Below are 26,666 nucleotides of genomic sequence, written 5' to 3'. Positions count from 1 at the left end.
AACGAGTCTGTCGAACTGTGCGCTTCGGACATTACGATGCCCCAAAGTTGGGTTATAAAAATAAAAAATCGTTTATTTTGTTTACTACTACTACGACAATGAAGAACAGGTTGCTCACCAGCTTCAAACTATAACAGACCTAACATCTTCTTTAATCAGCCTCTCGCAAGCCATGATGTCCCACTCCCATCCATTCAACCTAAAGCACTTGCCATCCCAAATCCCATGTCAATGCGGAATCCTTTAATATTATGCTCATTTTTTTGGCATGCCAATAATTTTATAATGCCCACAATTTATTAGCCATTGCTGGCAACAGAACCATAGAAGGTTGAAGGCGTTAACAAGGGATACCCGTGCGCAGGCAAACGAACAGACAGACAGAGGGGCAGATAAACATTCTTTCGCACACCACTCTCTGCTACGACATTGTGTTTATAAAGCACAGACACAGATACACAATCATACAAGGCCATTTCACAACAATTCCGTTCACTCACAGCGATGCCCATCCGCACAGAGGACGCACCACGTCGCGTATACTTGATATTTAATTCAATCTGGGCGTAGGTTCTCATTTTTTTGTCGCTGTGCTGCGACGTGCGCTTTAAATTAACACAAACAAACATTGTCAGCGACAGCAGCAGCCCCAGCACCACCGCCCATCCACATACCCAACCCAGCACTACAAAGGCAATGATAACACACACACACACACACACACACACCCAAGCACGCATACACCCACACACACAACAACACCCACAGCAACAACAAGTGAGAGAGAGAAGCAACAGCAACACGGCACTTGACAATTACAGACTCAATGACAGTCACAGCCAGCAAATTTATTTGCATTTTAGCTGCCTCTGACTCTGCCCCTGCCTCTGCCCCTGACTCTTATTCTGAGTGTGGATGTGGCATGGGTTCGGGCTCGGCCCCAGTATCTTCCTTTTCTCTTTTGTTTCGTCCTCGCACTCTCGCATTCTCACCCTCTCTTTCTCTTACCATATTTCTGGGCATTCTCTCTCAGTGTCTCTCTGTCTCTGGCCTATGACTACTTTTGCTGATATTTATACCCTAGCAGGGATTATTCTAAATTTCAGTGCAGTTCGTGGGAAGCAGTAAATAAATTAGTTATTTTATAAATTATATTATCAGCGGTGTTTTATTATGTATCCTCATTATGTTGCGGATAATACGAGTATAAGAAACCCTACGTGTTCTTATTATGTTTATTATAATATGAAGAAACATATTTTAACCGCTGAGATCCTCTGAGAAGCTTTATCCACTCCCTAACACTGAGCTTCTCCGCATTATAGTTTTTATACCCGATACTCAAAATGAGTATTGGGGTATATTAGATTTGTGGTAAAAGTGGATGTGTGTAACGTCCAGAAGGAATCGTTTCCGACCCCATAAAGTATATATATTCTTGATCAGCATCAATAGCCGAGTCGATTGAGCCATGTCTGTCTGTCCGTCTGTCCGTCTGTCCGTCCGTCCGTCTGTCCGTCTGTCCGTCCCCTTCAGCGCCTAATGCTCAAAGACTATAAGAGCTAGAGCAACGATGTTTTGGATCCAGACTTCTGTGATATGTCACTGCTCCAAAAATATTTCAAAACTTTGCCCCGCCCACTTCCGCCCCCACAAAGAGCGAAAATCTGTGGCATCCACAATTTCGACGATACGAGAAAACTAAAAACGCAGAATCGTAGAAGTTTACTATATCTTCTAGAGTGCAAAATCTGAACCAGATCGTATAATTATTACAGCCAGAATCACGAAAACAATATCACTCTTTCTCGCTCTGTCTCACTCTAACACACAGGTTTCATGGTCGGTTTTGCCAATTGCAAAATATGAGTTCAAGGATCTCAGAACCTATAAAAGCCAGAGCAACCAAATTTGGTATCCACACTCCTGTGATATCGGACCTTGACCGTTTCCTGTCCAAATTTCGCCACACCCCCTTCCGCCCCCGCAAAGGACGAAAATCTGAGGCAACCACAAATCTCAGAGACTATTAAGGCTAGAGTAACCAAATTTGGTACACACACTCCTTTAAGATGTCACTATAAAACGTATATCTCAAAATTTTGTCCCACCCCCTTCCGCCCCCACAAAGGACGAAAATCTGTTGCATCCACAATATTGCAAATTTGAGAAAACTAAAAACGCAGAATCATAGATAATGACCATATCTATCAGATTGGTGAATCTGGATCAGATCAGATCATTTTTATAGCCAAAAGGAACAAATCAATTTGCAGTGGCTACGCAGCGCGTAGCTCAGACTGATTTTCTGTCTCTCTCGCACGCACTCTTTGTCGTGTCGTTTAATATTAGCGGCGTCTGCCAGAGGAGAGCCATACTGACTTAGTATCGGGTATAACCGTAGTGTTGCGGTGTCCGCAGCAACTCACAACGTTCCCCCTCGTTTATTATTCTAATATGCTTTACTTATTTTTATTTATTTGTATTTGTGTAGATTATTTGTAATATTTGTAATAAAATATGTCTCAAGATACGACAAAAACAGAACAAAAAATTATTTAACTATATCTCTATGTCTTCCAGGGTATGTTCATAACAAACCCACAAAAGAAAAAGTTCCCCCCAGAGTGCTGCAAGAATGTAAATCTGTATAGATGTACTACACACACACATAATAAAGGCAACCCACTAACTCATGCACGTCTGATTAAACGCAAAAATACGCGACTGCCTGAGGAGGAGACCTATCCACCATCCACCATCCGCCACCCGCCACCGCAGACCACGCAGTCAACCAAAGCCAAACACAGCCATGCTTATTAACATAGATAGCACACAGTCACACACTTACGCAACTGCCACCCGGCCACCAACCAGCCAGCCCCCTGGTACACCCCCTACTGCTAGCAGTGCCCCCTCAATTAGCCTTATTTGTGTTTAAATTGCATTAGGGCCAACAACAAATAGCTGGGAAGAGGAGCCAAATAAGAGGAACGTCAGAGGAAGAACACGAAAAATTGAGGCATTTGCTGGTTAAGCCCCTCCGAAGCCTTGCCATCGTCTAAGCATTTATCTAAAAATGCTCTGCTCTCTTATCGATAAGTTGAACTAAGTGCCCAAAGAGCTTAAGTGTATTTGTTTCGGCTAAACCGCCAGACATGGCCAATACCATTAACAAATTCCATTTGTTGTATCCATTTACTGGCATTATCTGATACATATGTATTTTTGTGGAGATATATATGTTTTGCTTGTTCGGTCTAGCCATATGGCTATATTTTGGCTAATTACATTTACTTACATTTTTGATCTCGTTCATTTTGGTAAATTGCCGTCCAAATTCCCATAGATCAACGCCGAACTTCAGGGCCCAATTGCGAACCCTGCAATAGAATAATGACAAATGGATTACAAATCAGAATAAGGAACTCTTTATATGTATATATAAAACTTGTTTGTTATACAGCGTTCATGCAACTTCATTTTGAACGCAAAAAATACACAAAAGCACTGCCAAAAACCTAGCACATGCCACATATGTACGGACATGTGGCCGATTACAAATCAATTTAAATCGATTTTCAATTGCGCATAAATTATTTCCAGCTAATTGCGTAAATGCATACAAATCTTTCATTAAGCAATAAATTGCCGGCTGGCCGGCACGCATAATCATTACCATCATTATGCCAAATGTATTATACGAGCAAGCAAATTCCCACACGAAAGAAGGAGACTACAGCAATAAGATTCAGACCCAGACCAGGACCCAGAACCGACTCAAGTCCAACTCACTTGAGAGACCCCGAAGACAGCAGCAAAACTCATTACAGGGAAAAGAGAAAGGGAGGGCGATGATGGAACTCTCAAGGGTCGAGGGATTACAGCAGGACCAACAGCCCACTATTGTGAAAACATTTGCCAAACATTTATAATCTAAACGCGAAAGTCAAAGCCAAAACAAAAGCAGCACAACGAGGGCTCATAAAACAAGCCAAGGCCCCGGACCTTTACCCGGACCCGAACGAGCAATAGGGACCATGGGGAGGACTGGGGCGGATCGGGGCAACAGCAAATTGAAAATAAAGGAAGAGGACACGAAATCGGAGACCAGACTCAAGTCGGGCCAACGAGCAAGTCGAGGCGTTGATATAACAAAAATGAAATATTACAAAAAAAGAAACAGGGGAAAACAAAGTCAAGTTGAGCCAGAGTAAAGACCATGCAAAATAATGCTCCCAAAAATATTTGCACAATTTTATGGCATTATCTGCAATATCAATATGGGGAGGAGGACAAAGGCAGCCCAACCGCAGCAACGCTGCGTATACGCAATGTTGATTATGTTGAGCCGCCGGCGAGCGAAGGAAGCAAAAGCGGAGGACAACGCTTCACTATCTAGATACAAAATAAGCGCATGTTTATATGGTATGGCTGAAGAGAAAGACAAGGACCCAGCCCCAGACCCAGAGGGGCTATGCGGGGAAGCAAATGCATCTGCAGCCTGGCAGACGGCTGCAGACAAAGTTTTATGGCACAGGCGATGCCGAAAAATGAATTTAAATTATATGAAAATTGTATTATAAGCGGAAACTCAAAAGAGGAAGGGCAGCAGTCGTTCCACTCTCGCCCGCAGCTACGAAGCGTACTTGCAAACAATGAAGCGAAATAAAGTGGCCAACAAAGTGATTGAAATTGGATAATGCTGATGGCCGATGGCCGATGGCCGGGGCTGATGGCTGATGGCTCACAAAAGTGGTCAGCAGCCACAAATATAACGAAAAACGGTGCGATCAAGTGCTGGTAATTAAATGGGCGTTTGCGTGTAAGCCGAAGAGGCGAATTACGAAAAAGATTGGTATTACATTTTCGATAAATATTGTAGGCTCTTCTAGATCCTTATCCATTATGGATGAGTGACAGTCAAGAGAAAACAGAACCTTGATAAAAAAAAAGAACCAAAAATACCACTTATCATTTATAGCCTAGAGCTGAGAGCAGAGATTCATATATCAGAATTCTGTGAATATGAACAGAAATAATCAATCATTGCAATTTCGCTACAGACGATCTCACATTCTCTAATATTTTTTAAACGTCTAAATGTATAAGTCGTGATTCCTTTATCCATCCTCAACTTTCCATAAAAAGGCTTTATCAAAAAGGATTCCCGCACAAAGGCAAAGCCAAGGTAATTAAATCGCGTTTATAGAAGTTAATTGTACTCTTAACCATTGTAGCAGTACTATCGGCTAGTAACCACACATATTATTGGTTCTTAAGATCACTTTAATTGGTTCAAATAAATTAGTTCTTCACCCCACTCTTGTGTACTCTCAGTACCAACAGAAATGTAAATATACTCTCGTTGCAGAGAGCGCATAGAATAAAAAAGAGGAAAATAAAATTGAGAGCAAGATCAGTTTTGGATAGAGCGCTTACAATATTCTAAAATAAAATTTAAATAACTAGTTTTTCAAAACTATCAAATCAAGTAGCTCTTGTTTAATCTGTTACAAAATACTAGTGTCAGAAGTTCAGTTATTCAGTATTCAAAACTATCACCCAAAGGCAGATATACCCACATAATTGAAAATGAAAAATCCACTGTATTTCCTTTTCTGGCTAATTGTCTTGCTCTGGCTGTCGTTCTTTGTGGCCTTTTTCGGGGCCTTCTTCTATATCTGGACTTATATGTTCTCTCAATGCAGTGACTGCTGCGAAGTGAGTTCATCCACAGCCGCAGTCTTACTATAACTTAAAAGTTCATAATCATTCCAGGGTATTGCTACATTTTTCCTGAAGTGCGTTCAGTTTCCCGGATACTGTGCTGCAGGTATGATGCAGTGCAAGAAACCGTGCTAGAAACCGACGAAGATGCCAAGGGATGGCCCAAGCCACCCTTGATGCAGCACAGTGTCGACACTAACCATTTACCACTGTACCATATGCATATGTACATATTGTTTTTATGCAGCTTCCTTATTTTACTATCGGTTAGTATTTGGTTCTTGTTCTCATCTTCAATCCTGCTCCGAATTTTTCGTTCTCTTCTATTACTTAGATACTCCCAGAAAATCTTCCTCTGGGTCTGAACATCCTTCAACTACAAAAACAACCTCCGACATCTCAAACATTTTACTTCAGACTAATATTGACTAGAAGATCGGTGTAGTACGGCTTGGGCCGCTTGTTGAGCAGATAACAAGTTATTAATTGATACATTATTACAAGTTTTGAATAATAAACCTCAAAATCTTTCGTCACTAATAAATGTTTCTTGTAAGGCGAGACAAGTGTCGGCTTGCCGACAGGGTCCCGCACAGTCCTGAGAATTTTATTTAGCCTTCTCTGGGCATAAATATGAAATATTCACTTCGGAATCTAAAAAATCATGACTTCTTGAAACATGATAATACAAGGCTTTCCACTGATCTGCACTTTAATATAATCTTTTATTATAAGTTAAAACGAACCTGAAATATTTTCTAAAAAATAGATTCTACAATCTGGTAGATATGGTTATTCTTTATGATCTTGCGCTTGCGCCACAAATTTTCGTTCTTTGGCGAAAGGGGGCGGCCCGAAATTTTTAGATTCACTTGAAACAGTAACATATCACAGGATTCTAGATACAGATGGACTGACAGACATAGCTATTAAGACTATTGATGCCGATCAAGAATATATATACTTTATGGGGTCGAAAACTATTCCTTCTGGGTGTTACACACATACACCTTCAGCACAAATATAATATACCCCTATACTCTTCGAGTACCGGGTATGGTCAAATGTTGATGCTGACAGGAGGTTCAAGGCATGATGTACACATTTTAGAGAAGAATTAAATGGAAACTTTCGGGACTTAAGATGGGAGCTAGCCAAATAATCGAAATACAGGTTACCCTCTTACCTATCTAACCTACCCAAGTAACTTTTCATATAGAAAAAGTTTATTCTTGTTTTGCTATTCCTCGCTTTTCCCTTTGGCCGGTCCACATCCATTCAACGGGTTTTCTTAGGCCGTCTACATTTACAGCTCCATGCAACACCTCTCAGCCCTCTCTCTCATCATGTCGCCCTCTCGCTGCCTGTCCCCGTGCCTGTTCCCATTCACTTGCCTCATTTTCAGTCCCAGTTACAGTGGCAGTGGCGGCCATCGCCATTTTAATGCATGCCTCGTTTGCTTAAGCACCTCCCTTCTCGTCCTGCAAGTAGTTGCATTGAAAGCATCGTACCGGGGCGCCTTCAGCTGCTGCTGCTCCTCCTGACTCAGTGTGGGTCACGTGTCATGGCCAGAACTTTAGCGCCCAAAGAATAGGGACGGCTTTTGTCAAAGCGAGTGTTACATGATTCGTTTTTTGGACAGCCTGCGGATGCCGATTGATTTAAGAGCCAAAACCGATTTGATAGAAAATATAGACGAATCTCTAGAAACTTTAGATCAATGTAGCCCTAGCATTATATACAACCTGGCTTATTTAATATAACGTAAAATTGGTAATATTGGTCATAATCCAAAACAAAATTTTTAATGTATAAATGGAAAGAGCGCTTGTGACGAAAGGATTGTTGTCTTTGGGGAAACCTGCAACACCGCAGGAGATCACGGAGCAATTGAGAAAGATATTTAACATGTCTACATTCACATACACAGTCGACTTGACCCTACAGCAATTCGAACCGATGGGATTCTTTAAGAGAGAATGTGAACTGTATTCGGTTCCCTCTGAACTCTTGAACATAGTCCACGGCAATTGTGAAGTCGACCCAAAGCCGGAGATCCACCGATTTGAGAAACCGGAAAAAGAAGATGTGGTCTACGGTGTGCCACCCATTGATCCTTCTCAGTCGCTGTGCCATCCGTACCTCTACCAATATTACTAAACCAAAATACAGAAACAAATGCAGAGTTCCGTTGATCAAAGTCATCACTTGGATCTTATTTACATCCAAATTTTGAGAACATTATAAATCTCTTTGTCTAAAATGGAAACCAACAAACGTTGGCAAATAATATACCAATTTAAATTTGATTTTGTTATTGATTTATTCGAGGTGTTTCATCAACTGAAGAATATAGAATTGAATATGTAAGTGACTTAAGGGCATTGAAAACTTGTAAGCTTTTATTTTGACGGTCTGGTCAGTTCTGTGAGTGCATTTTCAGGTCAGATGGTGGCAGTCTCCATTTTGCTTTAAGAACACCCCCACACAGTGAAAGCGCATCGATGTGAGCCCTTGTGATTGCGCATTCAAGTCTGCCAGAGGAGCACTGAAGAGCACTGAAAAGCACTGAAGAGCACTGCTCGAGTAGAGGCACGGGATGCAAAGAAACTCATTTCAATTTCAATGATGCAAAACTGCAAAAACCTATTGACCTACTCCATGGAACTACTACTACTGCGACCCGGCTGTCTGTCCATCCATCTATCTGTCTGTCTGTAGTGCCTACCTGCCTCGGCATAAACTTGCAGCAAGAAAAGTGAAAAGCGGCAAAGAAAACAAGGGGCTGAACAACGGCAAGAAATGCATCGAAACGAAACTAGTTCGATGGCTTTAGGTGTGCATTGTGCTTGAGCATGACATACGTGGTTGGTTCGTGCTCAAAAGGGTGCCACAGAATAGGAAGTCACTGGGACCACACCTGAGCTCTCCTCCCCTTCGGCTCGACCCACCCCCACATCGACATGGTTATAGCCATTGTCAAGTTTCTGGCCAGGCGTAGAAAAGAAATGGGTAGAGCCAAACGTAACTTTTTATTTTGCTGGCCACAAGCACGAGAAGCAGTCGCAGAAAGAGCTCTACTTCAGGCCAAGAAGATGACGTTGATGGCCTTTCATTGCTGTTTGCCGCCTTACTCGTCGTCCCGATTCTCAATGTTCTTTCTCCCTAGCACTGCGAGTCTCTTAGCCTGGATTTTATGCTATATGTATCTATGTACGGGTATGTGTGTGCATTTCCATTGTTCTGTTTTGTGTGTGTATGTGGCTACGGGTGTATTTTTTCTACGTGAGCTCCATTTGCGTTTCTGACATTGATTTCGGGCTCAAAATGATGCACCTTTCTGCCTATACGACTGATATTTTTCAAGGCGAAATTTAGGAGTGGATTCGTAGAAAATATTTGAAAATTTATTGCAATATAATCAATATTATGATAATTCCCTATTCATTTGACAATATTGTTTGCGTTCGACGTCTGAATTTTATATAAATCATAAAATAATCAAAGATCTTAAAATTTAAATTTATATTCAAAGTGTTCGATTTATTGCCAGGATAAGCCCAGGATAAATCATTTTTGACAATGATATAAATTTAAATTTTTAGATTAATATTGGATATGCAAGGGAAAAAGATGGAAGATGAAAAAACTTGCGAAAAGCTCGATCTTAAAATGATTACTAATATACTGATGAAAAACTATTTAGTGGTAGTGAGTTTAGTTCCCGCCTGCACTTGATTGCGCATACAGGATGTTAATTTTAGATGGAATTTATTTTTGTTTCGAGCGATGAGATATTGCCTAATTCTTAACATTAGCTTTCTCGTGCAACATTCCGGGTAAAAAATGGTAAAAAGATTGAAAATCGTCTTTAAAATCTTGTTTTGTGACGTTTGTAACTTTTTTATGTGCAAACAAGCGCAATTTCCCCAGATTTCAGAACCGTATAAAATTTCGGAAATTAGCAGTAGAAAAATTAATGAATCTAAGTATGTATATCAAATATGGAAAATGTTTGGTATTTTATCAATTGAGAACGGCTGGGCCGGTTTGGCTCAAGTACTTTTCAATTTTTCGTATTTTTCAGACAAAGGTTTTTATGAAAGAAAATGTTCAACGAAAAGCTTTAAACAGTTTTTTTTAAAGCTCAGCCGTACTAGGCGAAGTCTTGACTATTTCCATAGTCAGTGATCTTAGATATTATTCTCCAACGACTAAACAATCAATTGAGTTATCCTCATTTCTTATCCGTAGCACGCATTTTCTTACGACGTAATGCGTTATCAAAGAGCTCTGACTTCGTGAGATGATCGTTTGGAATCGTTTGGATCGTTTTGACTATTGTTGTCATGCCGGGCTATACCAGAAATATCCAGTATGGCCTCGGAGTAGTTTGGAACAAAACGACCCCGACCCCGAAATACGAATATATTGATAACGTTTCCAGGAAAACAAAAAAGACATTTAAACGCATTCGTAGAATGTATTTAGCATTCTCTCCATTCTTTGCTCCTGCCTCAACCGAATTTATAAATTAATTTGTCGTGTTCCTCGCTAATTCAAAATCCCCTTTGCTGCAACTACTCCTCGCAAACGAGTACATAGTGGGGTTGGTGGGGAATAAAAACCAAAATACTACGCCAGACGTCACTTCTGTTCCCGGTGCTTTTTGTGCCTTTTCTGCTCCTGTTCCAGCTGCCGCTTAATGCACTTTCACAGTCGTTTGTCATAAGTAGTTAGTGCTCTGTTTGCTCGCCTCTGTTGATTTTGTTTTATTTGTTCGCTTAATCCGTCTCGTAATTAGATATGCCACGCCACACAGACCCTCCAATCCCACTCCGCATTGTGTCAAATGCAAAAATTGTTTTAAGCGGCAATTGCGCCACTTGCAGATCCAACAACACAAAAAAGGAAACTATTTCCGCAAAAAAGTGGAGTAGCACGAAGCACTACACTTTGGAAATCTGACAAGCAAAATTATACGGAGACAAAAAGAGAGCTCACAGAAATAAAGAAATTTCACGGAGTCAAGCGGATTTAGTTATTTTGCGATTCAAAGATATTTTTTCAGAGATAGTTCGTTTAGTTCTACTGGTGAAAATATATTTGCTAATCCAGATTTGCTGTCCAGATTTCTTTGAAAATGTGTATAGCATATAGTTTCTTATGTATGCTAAATATCGAGGCCACATGATGTATTTTATAAGGTTTGAACCTCTCCATCTCTCCATCCACCCACATTAAAAACATACCTGATATTGTCATATAAAATAAAATTGAATTGAAAACGTGTGGATCAGAAATACACGGATATTTTTGGTTATATTATTTGCCAAAATTGGGTATGAAAATACAATTACATATACTTTTAACAATTGCCATTTTTTGAATATAGAATTATAAATATATAGAGGTATGGATGGCGTAGTGACTGAGAAGGATCAATGGGTGGCACACCTTAGACCACATCTTCTTTTTAGGGTTTCTCAAACCGGTGGTTCTCTAGCTTTGGGTCGACTCCACAATTGCCGTGAACTATGTTCAAGATTTCAGAGGGTACCGAATCGAGTTCACCCCTACATTAAAAATGTTGTTGTGGATTCCGACCAATATTACCAATTTTACGGTATATTAAATAAAATAAGTTTTATATAATGCTAAAGTTTATAGAAATTCGTGTTGGCTCTTAAATCAATCGGCATCCGCAGGCTGTCCAAAAAATGAATCATGTAACATCCTCTTTGACACAAGCTGTCCCTTTTCTTTTGGCCTTAAAGTTCTGGCCATGGCACGTGACCCACACTGAGTCAGGGAAGTGCCCCTTTGTTAACCAGGAGGAGCAGCAGGAGCTGAAGGAGCCCCGGGACGATGCTGTCAATGCAACTACTTGCAGGACGAGAAGGGAGCTGCTTAAGCAAACGAGGCATGCATTAAAACGGCGATGGCTGCCAGTGCAACTGCAACTGAAACTGAAAATGAGGCAAGAGAATGGGAACAGGCACAGGGGCAGGCAGCGAGAGGGCGACATGGTGAGCGGGTGGGTTGAGAGAGGCTATTGAGAGCTGAAAATGTGGATGGCCTAAGAAACCCCGTTGAATGGATGAAGATGAAGGCCGGCCAAAAGGAAAAGCCAGCAACGAGCAAAACAACGCTTGCGAATGCTACTACTGTATATAAAAAGAGATTTGGGTCAGTTACACGAAAAGCAATGGGCCCAGAGCCCAAGAGCAGGACCACTACTACTGCCACTACCACTATCAGAGCCTCATTCGGGGGAGCAGGACCAGCTTCATCATCAGCAGCGTCATCATCCCATGCCAAAACATAATCGTCAAAGCAGGACCCCTAAGGCTCGAATTGTTGTTTTTGTAGCCCGGCAGCAAAAGTTGAAATAAATTTAATTGAATTTCTGCAGTGACATAAAGCAACTGGCAACTGGCAACTGGCAACATGGGAGGAAACGAAACGAAACGAGACGAAAACGAAAAGACGAGTGTGAAGCCGAAAGAAAGCAAGGAAGGAACGAAAGAAAAACTTTATGTTTCAAATTAATTAAATTTATTTTCTCCCATGTGCCGCAACATGTCAAGCCGAAGGAGAGGAGAATCAGAAGAGAATCTCTCGAGTACGAAAGCGAACTAAAATGTTGACTAAATCATCTTGATGGATATCTACGCATGGTCCGATTCAGGATCTGGAATAAGCGACCACCATAAATTCAAGATAGGTAACCAATATTAATGACATCGCTGATAGGGATAGTTCCCCTTAAAGTTGAGGCTCTGTGAACAGAATTTCTATCAGGAAAAACAACAACGAAACAACAACGAACAAGAACGAACGCCGACACAAAGGCCGAATGCCAAAACTAATTTCAATAAATAAAAGTGACATTAGACACAAAAGCAACAAGAAGAAAAAATCACTTAGTGGTCTCAGTTCCGGTTTCAGCTACCGGTTCCGCTCCCATCTACTTGCCCATCTACATGGGAATACATTCCCATTGCCATCAGACGCCAGTTGTCCTTGCCTGCAAATGGCAGTTGGTTTTGGGTTAATTAGCCAAGTGAGCGCTGCGGTTACGTGTGCTGCTTTTCCTTTCTACACACAAACACACACACACACACATGCTCGTTCACCTACACACATGCAGCTCTCGTCCTCTCGACGCTAATTGCAAAATCCTATTATGTATCCATTAGATACGCATGCTCGTGCAAGCCCAAAAGTATCTCCACGGCACGTCACATGCCACCAGACAAAACTATCCAAACTCCGCTATGCTCGTGTCTTATGGCGTCTGTCCTGCGTATACTTAATATGCGAATGCTTCTTTCTTTGATGGCAACTAAACAACAGTCATTATTTTCCATTTATGCGCATTTTAAATGAGACTGCCAATCGCTTTGACATTTTCCCCAATATGTTCTTCGCACTTTACACTGGGGCGCAAAACTATGGCTATTAGGAGGCAGAACGTTCTCCGCCAATCTGTGTGTGGTAAACAAAGTAATAATCATAAATAAATTGGCCTATAAATGGAAACGAATGGCCCAAGTTTTGCACACAAAAGATTTTCGGACACATAAAAAACTGTTGAGGCATGGAAAAAGTTGTATGCGAAATAATTATTCTACTAAAAATTGATGGGGCGTTGTGAAACCGATTTTGAACTGATATAAATTAAGAGTTGATTTGATCTTTGCCAATTTGCAATGAATATTACTCTCAATGGAAGGGAAGTTGTTGGAGTTGGATTATCCCGAAGGCGTAGCATGTATTTCTCCTACAGACACTTTCACCTAACTGGGATCAAGCGCTGTACATCAGGATATTTTTTTGAATTTTATTTCCTATTTCCTTTGTTAAAAACTGAAATTTATTATCCTCTCTCGTAATAATTATGATTGTATAGATTATTGGTAAATATTTCAGCGCTAGGAAGCAGGGCCAATGTCGGACGGAAAGATAATCTAAACCGGCGTATTTAAACTCGGATTATTGATTTGGCGCATATTATTAGAATTTCGCAATGTCTCTTTATGCTAATCTGCCACCACATATACAGCGCGCTCATTATTCCACTCAACATGCTGAATTGTTTAGTTTTACTATTCAACCAGGAACTAAACAGACACATTTTGCCACAGTCGATACAGAAAATAGCATCGAAAAACAATAACAATTAGTATTAGTGTTTCAGCAGTTTGTTTGTTGAATTGTTGGTAAATTATTGTCTGGACAGCGGACTGGGCGAAGCATTTCGTGTAGAATAAACAAATTTACAATTAATTTCCTGCGAGAGGAAATTGGCAGAATGTTTGGCAAATGCATAATTGAAAATGCTGACGCTGATGCTGGTTACAGCATGTCAGATGTGGATGTGGATGATGGGCAGGACTTACTCGTTGTGGGGTATATCCTCATCCTGATCGCCGAGCGCAGCAAATATGTGCATTTTGAATATCAACACGCCCAGCACAATGGCCACAAAGCAACTCCAGTGTTTGCTCTCCATTTTTGGTCTGTTCAAGCTTGAATCTCTGGTCTCGGTCTCGGTTTCGGGGCGGCCACTTTCGATTGATTTTTCGGTATCCAAAAATGTATAATTATTTAGTTTCCACGTGCCTCGCACATGCAATAAAAGCCACAGAACAGTCCAGCAATTTCAATTTTATTTCCACTTTTAATTGCTGTACTTTTTGTTTGTTTTTATTGACACTTCACTGGATAATTCAATAAATATTAAGTTTTCGGCTTTCAATTTATTTTTAATCAGTTATCTAACGCGACAACGCTTTTTTCACTTTGCCTTTCCGTTGGTTTCAGTTTGGTTTCATTTACTTGGTTTGAGCGCGTGGAAGTGGAACATTTTATGATCCCAAAAGTTTGTATTGCTTTTGCCGGATATGTTCAACATTTTTGCAACAAAATTGTATTAGTCTTTTTTTGTTTGGGACAAGTGTTAATTGAGCTGGTAGTGCGATATGTTGTTTGGGTGCCTGAAAAGAAACAAAACAGAAAGTTTAAACTCAGTTAAAGTATTAAAGTTTCTTTTCTTCCAAAAAGAGACTACTTATGTGATTGTAAAATGTAACTCTTTCAAAGAATTAATGTTCAAACTATTTTTATATTTCTAAAATAATCTGGATCGTCTGGATCTGGATGATGCAAATACGGAACCTTTTCAAGAAAACCTCTTCGTTAATTCTTTTTTTAATATCTGAAGTACATATGTATGTATTTTGGGACAGATCTGTGAGGTATGTACCATATGTACATCGATGTGCAATGCATTAAAAATTTAATGTGAAATAACAATTTTCATAAAAAATCCGCATGAAAATGTTCCCCCAAAAGTTATATGTTTATTCGCAACTTTTATTTTATATCAGAAAGAAAGAAAACCAATTTTCAATCGCATTTCGAAAGTTTCTCTTTCCAGCTCGGCTCTCAAACAAACCAGAAATATGTGTTTCGTACACGTTTCCACGATAATGGTCTGGCATGGGGCCCGCGGGCAGGTTCCCGTTCTCTGGCTCCATGTGGGTTTGACCTAGAAATGCGTTTCCACCCACTCCCACTCACACACACAGAGACAGACGCATAAACATAGCTCACACGTATGTGAGAGGATAACTTCGGGATGGGATGCTTTCGAACTCGAACTCGTTTCGCTTGGTCTGAGGCACATGCGCAGTGGGGGAAGGCGGCTCATTCAGTCGGACTCCCTCAGCGGGTAATGGTTATTTTTTGTATGGGCATGCCACCCCCTTAAAAAGCGCACATAGCCATACATCCTCCCCTGTAGCAGTATATGTGTGTGTGTCCCCAAGGATATCGCGTAATAATTTTCATTAAACATGGCGCAAGCCTTTGCCTGGGCCCCGCACATAACTTCCCAACTTGGCCCCCCCTACCACCTTCCCACCCCTTATTCCTCAACAGCCGCAGCCGCATCCGCATGAAATAAAGACAATTTATTGTGGCCGATACGCACTACCGAGCATACTGATACATGCATATGCGTATTCCTCATATACCAACATATCTAACTACATATGTACATACATATACACATGTCTGTAGTTAAATATGTGTGTATTTCACACGCTTTCAGTGTAATTTTCTGCCCGGCTTCGCCTTTTCCGCTGCTCTGCCTCAACGTCAAAAACTTTGACAGAAATGGAGCGGCAGCCACGCACAGGATGCGCCGGCACCGCTCACAGAAACAGAAACAGACACAGGAGCAGCAGCAGCAGTCAGTTCTTTCAGTCCAAGCTCCAAGTATGCAACTTATTCATAATGCATCAACCACATCCTTATACACATAAATGGAAAACGGAGTTGGAGAACCCAAAAATTATCTTCTGGAGAGCAAGTCAAATAAGATGTTCATTCATATTCATATAATGAATATTACTCGTTCAAATCATATTTGAACACATACTCAATACAAAAGATTAGGTTCCCCTCACCAAGACTTTATTCGTGGCTTTACCTTTTTATACCCGATACTCAGAGAGCATTGGGATATACATATGTATGTATTATTTATAATAGTACATATGATAAAGATATATCGGAGTAATATTTAATCATCTGATAAATAGGATAACCTACCAGAGAAGCATACGGAAAAGTCTTCGAAAATCTTTCATTGAATTTTCGTAGTAAATAAAATAAATAAAATAAAATTTTCCATGAACATGTTATTAAATTTGAGCAGCTGGAAAAGGTATTAATGATATTTTCAAACTAGCAGATCGATCTTTTTCGAAGATCTAAAGCGTTCACGGTTAAAACTATGAAGAATGTGTCTGCCGTAACTATCGAAATACAAGAGCATTCTGTCTGCCAAATGCATTTTCTAACAAAATAGGGTTTTCGTCGATAGATGTGTGACATATATTTAACAATGATGGGTTTTGGGTATGATTCAAATAATAATATTAATAAATTCGCTCGAATAAAATGTACCCTATCTACCTTATATAGTACTCTCTGTACATATTGGAACCATCCAATTCCGTTCATTGGGTCAACGTTCGCTCTGAGGCACGCACATATGTATACCAATCGAAGCGTCCATGTTTCGTAAGGATATCGGGAGGAAAGGAATGAGACGGCATAATAGTTATAATAAAAATAAAACCATGTGCAGCGTGTGGATACGTCAGGCGGCAACCGTCAGGCAGAGGGAAAGCATTGTTGAAAAGTGAAAGTTTTATAGTTGGCGCACGTTCATAAAGTTTTGCGTGTTATACAAAAGATTTATTATATCGCATATATCGCTAGCTCCTGCCGCTCTTTTTTCCATTTGCACAACACAACCGTCACACCCCTCGGACCGCCTCCATTGCTACTCCTGTTTCCCCCCTTCCGTTCTGTTTGCTTTTTGCCTTTTTATGTTTGGCCTGGCTTTTTGGTTTTGTTTGGCTCACAACAGCGGGAGAAGAACAGCAGAGGTAGCATGCGAACAGGGTGCTGGGTGCACGGAGCACTGAACAGTGAACAGAGGAGCTATATGGCCTTGGGAGTTTTCGTAATGAAATTAATGTGCCTGTGAAAATTTCAACAGGCCGCGTACAAAACTTTTTAACAGCCAAAGATGTTTATGTGTGTGTGTGATTCTGTCTATACATGTTACAATTTGATATGTTGTAAGCAGACCACATGCCATATTTATGTTTTTACATAGATGTACATATATTGAGAGTCTTTCGGCATCCAACAAACTCAAATAATGGAGGAGATGCATATAACAGCTCTTTTAACAATCAAACCATTAGATTGATTGGCTTAAAATGTACAGTTGCTTATCTCAATCGTCGAATTGTCCAACAAATATCGACGGAACCTCGAATTTAATTTGTTTCGCAACTATTGAATCATTCTGCATACAATATGCATTAGTTTGGAATAACCAAAAATAAATTATGCTCTATTTATGAATACTTCCAAAACTAAAAACACCCAAATCAGAGCATTTTTGTTAATAATGTTTTATTTCAATCGATCTTAATCCTTTAAGCGACTATCAGAGGCATCTGGGATATACTATTTCTCAACAAATTTCAAAGATTACGACTACTTTCCATTCAACATTGATAGAATCATGCCCCAAAACAAGACTGAAACCCTTATTAAGTCATACTCTTAAAGGTATGTAAGTCCTTTGTGCGGTTTCAAGATTTTGGTGGACAAGTCAAGTGGGAATGCATTCCAAATACTGCAGGAACATCAATTAGTCGGGCTGCTGCTTTGTAGGGTAGGGCAACAAGATGCAAATATTTGAAGGACGAACCTGAACCAGAGCCAGAGCCAGAGCCAGAAAACCGAAGAATAAAAGGATAATAAAGATTGCGTTGCCAGAACTTTTATATACACTCACAAACTCTCTCTATGTATATACTCATGTATGTACAATTTACATATATTTATGTGGGTAAACAGCTTAAAAAGCTGCAGTGGCTGGACACCAGGGATGCGGAGCGGGGTCAAAGGTTACGAGGTATTGGTCAAGCCTTGAGATTTAACGCAGCTGCGTAAGCTGCGTGGCTGTAGTACACGTTAAGCCGTTATTATGTGCCATGTATATGTGTGTATGGATGTTTGTGTGTGCGTGTGTGTGTATGTGTGGGGGAGCGTGCGTAGTAGTAAATAGTAAAACGGCATAGCATACTTTTTTGGGCGCGCAAACAGAAGCTTACATTGTATACTCCCATATGGGCAAAAACACACACACAAACACACTCTCACGCGCACTGAGAATTCTGAAAATTTAATTAACTTTGATTCCTATTAAATCATTATTCAATTTATGAGAATTTCACGAAAATCTCTTGTTTTTCTGATTTTGTTTTGCCCATTTTATTGTGCAATCAACGACAATATAATGAGAGCCAGCAGAGAGTTCTCCCCAACTCTCTCCCGTCTCTCTCGCTCTCTCCCCAACTCTCTCTCTTGCTCCAGCGCTCTCCCACTTACTTGATGCTCCTCTGCGCGCCAAATTCGCAATTTCGAAGCCGAGTACGAAAAACTTGACCAAAAACAAAATCCTTAAACGCAACGCCTTTAGCGGAATGGGTGTCAGGGGGTATGTGCAGCGAGGCGCAGCGAGAGCCCCACAAGGATATGCCGACAATCCACACACACAGAAACACACACACGCGCAAGCTACGAGAGTTTTTACTACGCGACCGAGGAGGACGTGGACTTTCGAACTGCAGACCGTCGCACGAGAGGGAGTGACGATTTATATGGCTGCGCGGCTTCGTCTCTTCGGCTTTTTGGCGCTCACAAATATTGTACCACTACACACATATACATACATATACTAAATATATGTACGTATGCACGCACATGCATATATCTGTGTAGAATTTTTTCCAACTTTTGGATTTTAAGAAATTGTGGTGTACAGAGATTTTCGAATTGCTTTTGTTGATTTCCAACACATTTACTCCTCTCCTTCTCTCCGTTGCCTTGCTTTACAACACTGAAATATTGGCACAAGCGCTGCCCACTAGGTGCGAGCAAGTTTATGCCTGTTACTTTTCTCTCACTTTTCTCTCGTTGCACTTTCTGCTGAGCCACAATTAGCTCTGCTTTCTTTTTGCACGTCAAAAATTTCTTTGTATCCTCAATACTCTTTTAGGGGTTTATTTTTGTAGACGTCGCGCTTGGCTTCTGTTATTTTTCCCCTGTACTGGGTGGTTCACTTCACGTTGTATAGGCCGTGCTTTACAAAGAACGCATCCACTCTCGCCAGGCTCTCGCGCCTAACTAAACGTGCTCTTTAAGTGCTTTTACTAGGGACGCAAAACATTTTTTAAAATCGAATTATCGATCATTTTTTTATTTTATTTTTTTTTTTGCCTTAGATATTTTTATGCGATAACAGATTTCTTTATAACTAACTGAATAGTTATTCAAAACAAATCTTAAGAGAAAATACATTTAGTATGTAATTTTCCACCATGGTGGTTAGTTATTCATACTTTTGGGCTGCCGCTATATTGTTTCATGGCGGCCAGGTTGTGTCAGATAGCAAAATTCGATAGCAGCCGATAGATCCATAGCATATTTTTTTTGCGATGTTGTGTGTTGCAGGGCTGCGTGGTTGTTGCGTTTTGCGCTCAACTCCTACAGCGCTTTCAGGCCCAACTTAAGGATATCCTTTCCAACTCGGAAAATTCACCACGTTAAAATAAAATTCGACTACATTTTCCAGTAGGGTAAGTAGGCTTTTTTGATATATAAGCCAAAAGTTATAAAAAAACAATGCTAAGTTTCGAGTTTTGCGTAGGCGGGCGACTAATGTAACAGATTAAAAAACTGATACCAAATGTATTCTGTTTGAAACAAGTTTTGTTTCACTCTCTTTTCAAAGAAAAACCTGAGTCCACGCGTACAACTTTCCCACCGATTGAGCTGCTGCTGTACCCCTACTAAAAACGGTCTTGAATCCCTGGAGCTACGGGACTATTTGGAAAAGCTCCGGCGTAAGAACACTCAAGCCTATATTGGTTTTGGTAAGCGCTACCAACAATTTGCGATGCACGAAGCCAATACTCAACGATAACCAATCTCAGATTACATCCAGAGCTGAAGCTGGAGCGCGAGTAGGACTCGGTTAGCCGAGGAAGTGAAAGTAAGAATGTCTTGCACAACTGTTTTTGATTTAAACGAAGATTGCTGGATAGAGTTAATGGATTACCTGGACGTAGAAGACCAGGTAAGGCTCTCTTCATTGCACGTGTGTATCGGAGAGATGGTCAAGATATACGCAAGCCATCGGTACAAAAATATTGATGCATCGCTCACGGGAAGGATTGGTGACGAATATCTGAAACAATTGTTACGGATCGTTGGTGAGCATCTGGTTAGCTACGAGTCCGAATGGGATTATAGTTCCAATGGCGATCAGCACCTGGGGGTCCTGCGGAGTCACTGTACGAATCTTACACAATTGAAAATGTCCTTTCGACCGGGAAGGCGCGGATGGGACGATCTATACAAGTTGAAAAAGCTCAAATCCTTGAACGCTTATCTGGACATGGAGGATAGCCTGTGTACGGATTTTGTTTACAATCTCAAACAATTCACGTTTCTACGGAAACTGAAGTTGAATGCTACCTCATATGGCGGAAGAGGATTGCATGTTCTTGATCAACTGGAATCTCTGGATGTGTCTTCCTGTGGTGGATTCGATTCAATGAGCTTGGTGGATTGCTGCCAAACAATGAAGCAATTACGGTATCTTAAATTTGGAGGTATTAGAAACATCAGAAAGAACAGTTTCAAAAGTCTGGTGACGAGCTGGAAGCAGCTGGAATGTCTGTCTTTTCTCGTAGACGTAGTCGATTCAAAGTTTCCCTATGAGCTCGTCTGCCAGTTGCCCAAACTGCAACATTTGCAGGTGACTCATATCATATTTATACACGACAAGTTCATCGAAGGATTGGTCAACAGACAGGGTTCTCCTCTAGAAAGCGTTATCCTGGAGGGGTGGCCTGACAGATTGTTTAAGGATCAGGTTCAGCATCTTTGCAATATTTCTACACTCAAGGAACTCGAAGTATCCTGCGACACTCTTCCCTTAAAGGACTTACTAAACCTAAAGAACCTACTATACCTGCACATATACATGCCAATTACGAATGACCAACTTCTGGACCTCCTGAAAGGCCTTCCCCGCCTAAAAGTTCTCAATTTACAAGATAATGCACAACTTATAATAGACAATTCCTTTGTGAATAGTGTTCGTACGTGCTTGACCGAACAGAGACAACAGCGCGGGAAGATCACTATCTATCTCGGATATTTTCGTGCCACTATAGACGACATTTTTTATTCCAGTCCTTTGTTTGAAATCAATAAGGGTTCAATACATCCTATATTAATAAACAAAGAACTCGCTGAACGAGATTAAAACTAACAAATTCACCGATCTTTTCCAGAATAATATACCAAAATGTCTTTATGGGAGTTAAATAATGGAAAAGCAATAAATATTGCCAAAAAAAACTTTGCATTATTTGTGCTTTACTCGGCTGGCTATACGAATTGATCAAACCCGACGACTTTGCAGTATTTTAACACTTTTCTGGCAGATATTTCTCTCTTAGTGCGAAATGACAAGAATAACGGCCAGCAACGTAACGGAGGCAAAGCACAGAGAAAAGAAGTATACTATACACAGGCAATCTTCCGATCATACAATGCGAATATTTCGTAGTCAATTCAATTCAAACTGACAAAATACACCACATTTCTACAATTTCTACAATACGTTTGTATCATGCTAAATTTTGTTGTTTTTATTTTGTGAATTCCTTACTGGAAATGTTTTTAATGTTTCGGATATTCAAAAATAAAAATATAGGTACTGCTTGTTTAATACCAATCAAACCTCGATATTGTTTGCATATTTTAGAATATACTGTACAATACAAACGATCATAAAAAGCGTCAGTGAGGATTACTATGAAATAAAATGTAAAAATTCATACAATTATAGTTCCAGTGTAAGAATGTGCCGCAACGATTGATCATCTTTTACCACTATTGACTACACATTACATTTAGTGCATGCAAAGGTGAAAATCGGATCAAAATATCTTACGATTGTTGTCAACGCGTTTACCGATTTTATTATTGAACACATTCACTTGAATCCGAATAATCGAGAAGACGTTGGAACTTTTTATTGGTGGCAGGAGGTAAACTCTGCATGAAAGTGATCATTTGCATACGCAGGCAAAACAAATTTAAAATTTCTTTACTTTAATAGTATAGATATGAAAAGCTCTACCGAAAAAGTAATCAACAGCTTCAAAAACCTACTGACATTGCATTCTACCAAGGGATGATTTATGTAACTTATAGTACAATATATTCCTACACATCATGTATTCAATCCAAATGTTTTTCGACTAGATGTTGTTCTGGAGTTCAATCAAATGGTGGATATGAAATATATGATTGCAAATGTAGATTTTATTGAGGAAATATGACTTTACCTAAGGATTGTTCAAAACCGGTTAGTGGAGGAAAGACAATATTTTATTGCAGCTTTTGCGCCAAATTTTCCGTCGATCTCTGGAGTGTACGCGTGTATGGTGGGGCGGTCCCTGTAAATCTAATGAGTTCAATGGTTTCTTAAACCGTAGAAGAGATCATTTTGTGATTGACAGAGGTGTGCTGATAGGAACTATTAACTTCAACTTAGGCATTCAATGAATCTGAAGCTGTATACGAATAACATAGAGAACATTTAACACTCATTGGGTCATAATTTTTGTAGAAAACTTAACTTCTTCGAGTATAAAATAGTGGACTTGCCAATTTACTTAATTTCCAAGAATATCACGCTTTTGCATCAACGAAAAAACAGGTGGTACCTCTCGATGATTATATTGTCGATTCAGAGAAGGCCAAGGAAGCGTTCAATTGGATATTCGACTTTCCAGAAATTCCTAGAAGTGCGATTTCAAGGCAAAGTCCTTTCTTAAATTTCATAGGCAAAAGAAATCGTTAGAATATAAAGCCGATCTGGATTATTGTAACATGGAACAGGAACGTGTGCGTAGGCCGGCAGCTGCCGTCGGAAATTCTACCTCACCTTCATGTATTATCTCTACTGCAGATTAAAACGATTAAAAAAAAACCTCCATTAGTCACACTGATATTTGAACAATATTCGAAATGTATCGAAGGGAATTAAATCGAAGCATTGCCCGAACCATTTTCCGTGCCCGGATATGCAAGTCGTTTCACAGCTCAGCGGATGGCTCTCCAATGCGACGCCGGGGCTGGGGCTGCGCACATTGCTGGCGTAGATCTCTCGGAGCAACCACAAAGGACGCTGCTCGGGAAGTATCCTGTGGGAGATGAGAGCAGTCAGTCTTGCATTGCGAAGTAAGTGGAATAAGTAAGTGGCGCGTACCACTTGGCAAAGGAGTTGAGCGTGCTGGCCAGGCCAACCGCAAAGAGCAACCGAGTGAGCAGAGCCTGGCTGTAGATGCCGCACTGGGGAATCACCAGATTGACTCTCGTACAGACTCTGGAAGTGCGGATCCACAAAGGATATCAACAGACCGCTCCTGCACCAGTTCGTTGATGCGTAGCTCTGCGGTGACCACATGGTTGTACGTTTTCACAGCCAAATCCCAAGAATTTCCATCCATTTTACACTTTATTAAATTCAATTTATCCTTTTCTTTATTTATCCAGCATCCAGCTGATTTCTAACAGTGCTGAAAAACGGCGCACGTTTTCTGTTTTTGCTAGCTAAGTGCATACACACATATGTACATATGTACTTTTGAATGGATGGCGCATCTGTGTGTATCGGGGAAACTATTGGCAGCTGAATTGGCATCGACAAAAAAAGTTCTTCATAAATTGTGAAGAAAATTTCTTCAAAATTCTCTGCAAGAAATGCAGACAATTAATTTTTGTATTATCTTGTTTTTTTCTTGATTTCAAATAAATAACAAGTGGTACCCCTACTGTTACTATCGATACTATCGATGTTTCCTTACCAAATTTTGCTGAAACTATCGATAGAGCGTTTGTTTTTGAATTCGACATGTGTAATTTATTCTTCATATATTTTAAAGAAATCGGCCCTGAAATAGTAAATCTGTGACGAACAGGCAGCCTTGAGTAAGACCTGGCGCTACAAAACTAAGTATAATAGGATCCAGCATAAAAACACGACTCTGCACTCCGAAGCTAGTTCCAGTAAGAACGCACAAGCCTATATTGGTATTGGTAAGCGCTAAGAATATATTGCCGCTGCACCAAGCAAAAAATTAACTAAAACTAATCTCAGATTGCATCCAGAGCTTAAGCTGGACCGCGAGTATGACTCGGTTAGCCTGCAACTCATCAACCCGTGGCTGCAGCTGCTGAAGATCACGCAATTATCCCGGCTTTGGGAGAACGAGGCAGCTGGCGTTGTCCAATCCATCGTGCACAACCATCATCGACGGTTCAGTTGAACGGCATCGATTCAACGTAGGTAATAGCCATACCATGAATTATTTATGTGCATTTAAGAAAACAAATTCCCTTTCCGGCCAGACTTCCAATTCACTTGGTCAAAGCTTGATATATTAAGCAGAACAGAACATAGCGCAAGAAGCCAAATGAGTGGAAACGCCGTGCGGTAGTAGTGTGGCAAGGGCTGTTGTCGAGGAAAATAAGGAAAGCACTGATAAGAAGAAAGCCTCTGGGAACGACGACGAACGCAATGCGGAGGAAAACAAAGTCGGAACCTCACATACAACTGTTCTCGATTTAAACGAGGATTGCTGGATAGTGCTAATGGAGTATCTGGACGTAGAAGACCAGCTAAGGCTCGCATCATCGAACCTGTGTATCGGAGAGATGGTCAAGAGATACGCAAGCCACCGCTACAAACATTGATAAAAACTCATAAAAAGGATTGGCAACGAAGATATTGGAACAGATTGCAGATTGTTAGGGAGCATAGCTAATCTATGAAGAATATGGGCGATGCGCAACTGGTGCTTTTGCGGAGACACTGTACGAATATAGAATATTTTAAAAATGAGATTTGAGCAGCCTACTAAAGCTCACATTTTTGCGCGCTATTCTGCCAATGAATGATAGCTTGTGTACGGATTTTGTTTAAAATATCAAGTAATTCACGTGTCTACGGAACCTGAAGTTGAAAGCTTCCTACATGGAGGTAGCGGATTGTATTCTTGGACGTTGACATGCAATGACTGCATCTTTCAAGAGGCGATGCAGTTACTGCACCGTCAAGTGGCCCGTGTGAAACCAGCAGAAGGCTGTTACGCGCGGAACCCAGGAAAAACGCAGCCCTCCTCCCGTCCAACCGACCGAGGTGCGCTGCCGCATGACGCACGGCCCGTAGCCGAACCGAACGCGAACATGCAAGAAAGATAGCTATTATACTAAGAAACTAAGCATGTAATCAAAATACAAATACCACTACAATTACTAATTACTAGAAAGGTGTGTAAGGATTAGTAATTTAATAAGAATTTAATTTAATATTATTTTCTTGATCTTAAACTGGAATCTCTGGATGTGTCCTTCTTTGATGGATTTGATGAAAAAAGGTTGGTGGATTACAGCCAAATGATGAAACAATTGCGATATCTTTCATTCGGAGATAGTAAAATCATCATTAAGAACTATTTTAAAATTCTGGCGTAGATAACTTCAACTCTACGGTGCCCTATGAACTGGTGTGCCAGTTGCCCAAACTGCAACATTTGCAGGTGTCTCATAACGGTTCTTTACGCGACTCGTTCATCGAAGGGTTGATGAACAAACGGGGTTCTCCTCTGGAAAGTCTTCCCTTAGTGGAAGATTGCGACTTGTCGCAGGCACAAGTTCAGCATCTTTGCAATATTTCTACGCTCTAGGATCTCCGTGTATCATGCGACACTACTGCAGGTGAAGAACATTGTATAGCTCTGATAGACATGTCAATTACGAATAACACACTTCTCGACGTCCTGAAGGGCCACGAAATTGAACTTTTTGCATAATGTTCGTACCTGGCTGAGCGAACAGTACTACAGCGCGGAAAGATCCAACTACATCAGATCCTATTAACATTCTTATTATTTTGTATGCTAATCATTTGGTTAAACTCATAGATGGTTATTCATTTGATCCCATATTAATAAACAAAGAACTTGGTGAACAAGATGAGAACTAGCAAATCTAATGCCAAATACTTACACGTTTTATATAGCGTGACTATATGAATAAATCCACCCGACGACTTAAAATTGTTAATTTTTACTTTACAAAAATGAACTTGGAAGTTTATGTTTATTAGAAAATTAAAAATATTCAATTTTAAGGTAGAGGGGGGACGAGCGACGAGTCAGCTAAAAAATCATATGGAATCAAATAGATTT

General features: G+C 40.4%; 4 protein-coding genes and 1 long non-coding RNA gene across 11 annotated transcripts in view; 3 read left to right on the top strand and 2 right to left on the bottom strand.

Moving 5' to 3' along the window:
* stol (voltage-dependent calcium channel subunit stolid) overlaps nucleotides 1-19,550 on the bottom strand; it is a 46,421-nt gene extending 26,871 nt beyond the window's left edge. For 2 of the 4 annotated variants that reach the window (XM_015181263.2, XM_001356130.4), the window contains exons 1-3: nucleotides 18,721-19,550; nucleotides 14,136-14,732; nucleotides 3,302-3,383 (exon numbers count right to left, since the gene is read on the bottom strand). In XM_015181263.2, the coding sequence (XP_015036749.1) occupies nucleotides 3,302-3,383; nucleotides 14,136-14,248 (195 nt within the window). In that variant the 5' untranslated portion in view covers nucleotides 14,249-14,732; nucleotides 18,721-19,550. Of the gene's footprint in view, nucleotides 1-3,301; nucleotides 3,384-6,916; nucleotides 7,368-14,135; nucleotides 14,733-18,720 lie in introns of those variants that run through there. The other 2 variants (XM_033380966.1, XM_033380968.1) reach the window with 2 other exon arrangements.
* Nucleotides 5,855-6,270, top strand: LOC26532426 (uncharacterized). The gene is made up of 2 exons (XR_004469557.1): nucleotides 5,855-5,996; nucleotides 6,065-6,270. It is a non-coding gene; the product is annotated as an uncharacterized lncRNA (long non-coding RNA).
* LOC6902666 (uncharacterized) lies at nucleotides 7,449-8,039 on the top strand. Its single transcript, XM_002133146.3, has one exon. It carries the CDS (start codon nucleotides 7,546-7,548, stop codon nucleotides 7,888-7,890), a length of 345 nt encoding a protein of 114 aa, XP_002133182.3. The 5' UTR covers nucleotides 7,449-7,545; the 3' UTR covers nucleotides 7,891-8,039.
* Nucleotides 19,551-19,994: 444 nt separating the features above from the next.
* LOC26532971 (uncharacterized) lies at nucleotides 19,995-26,447 on the top strand. Of its 4 annotated transcripts, XR_004469555.1 has the most exons (5): nucleotides 19,997-20,267; nucleotides 20,328-22,262; nucleotides 22,324-22,457; nucleotides 22,529-22,612; nucleotides 22,675-23,015. XR_004469555.1 is itself a non-coding variant. In XM_033380975.1 (3 exons), the coding sequence occupies exons 2-3, from the start codon at nucleotides 20,393-20,395 to the stop codon at nucleotides 26,160-26,162; spliced, it is 909 nt and encodes a 302-aa protein (XP_033236866.1). In that variant the 5' UTR covers nucleotides 19,995-20,267; nucleotides 20,328-20,392; the 3' UTR covers nucleotides 26,163-26,447. The 4 variants fall into 4 exon arrangements, 1 of the variants encoding a protein (XP_033236866.1); XR_004469556.1 differs by having other exon boundaries at nucleotides 22,534-22,730; XR_004469554.1 differs by having other exon boundaries at nucleotides 22,529-22,730.
* LOC6902667 (uncharacterized) lies at nucleotides 22,715-23,963 on the bottom strand. Its single transcript, XM_015181272.2, has 2 exons — nucleotides 23,684-23,963; nucleotides 22,715-23,618 (listed from the first exon to the last, which is right to left on the bottom strand). Exons 1-2 carry the CDS (start codon nucleotides 23,879-23,881, stop codon nucleotides 23,511-23,513), a joined length of 306 nt encoding a protein of 101 aa, XP_015036758.2. The 5' UTR covers nucleotides 23,882-23,963; the 3' UTR covers nucleotides 22,715-23,510.
* Nucleotides 26,448-26,666: the final 219 nt, after the last annotated feature.

Source organism: Drosophila pseudoobscura, chromosome 4 (assembly GCF_009870125.1).
Source record: "Drosophila pseudoobscura strain MV-25-SWS-2005 chromosome 4, UCI_Dpse_MV25, whole genome shotgun sequence".
Classification (NCBI taxonomy): domain Eukaryota; kingdom Metazoa; phylum Arthropoda; class Insecta; order Diptera; family Drosophilidae; genus Drosophila; species Drosophila pseudoobscura.
The sequence above is the reverse complement of the archived record's forward strand: the minus strand, read 5'-3'. Positions and strand labels throughout refer to the sequence as shown.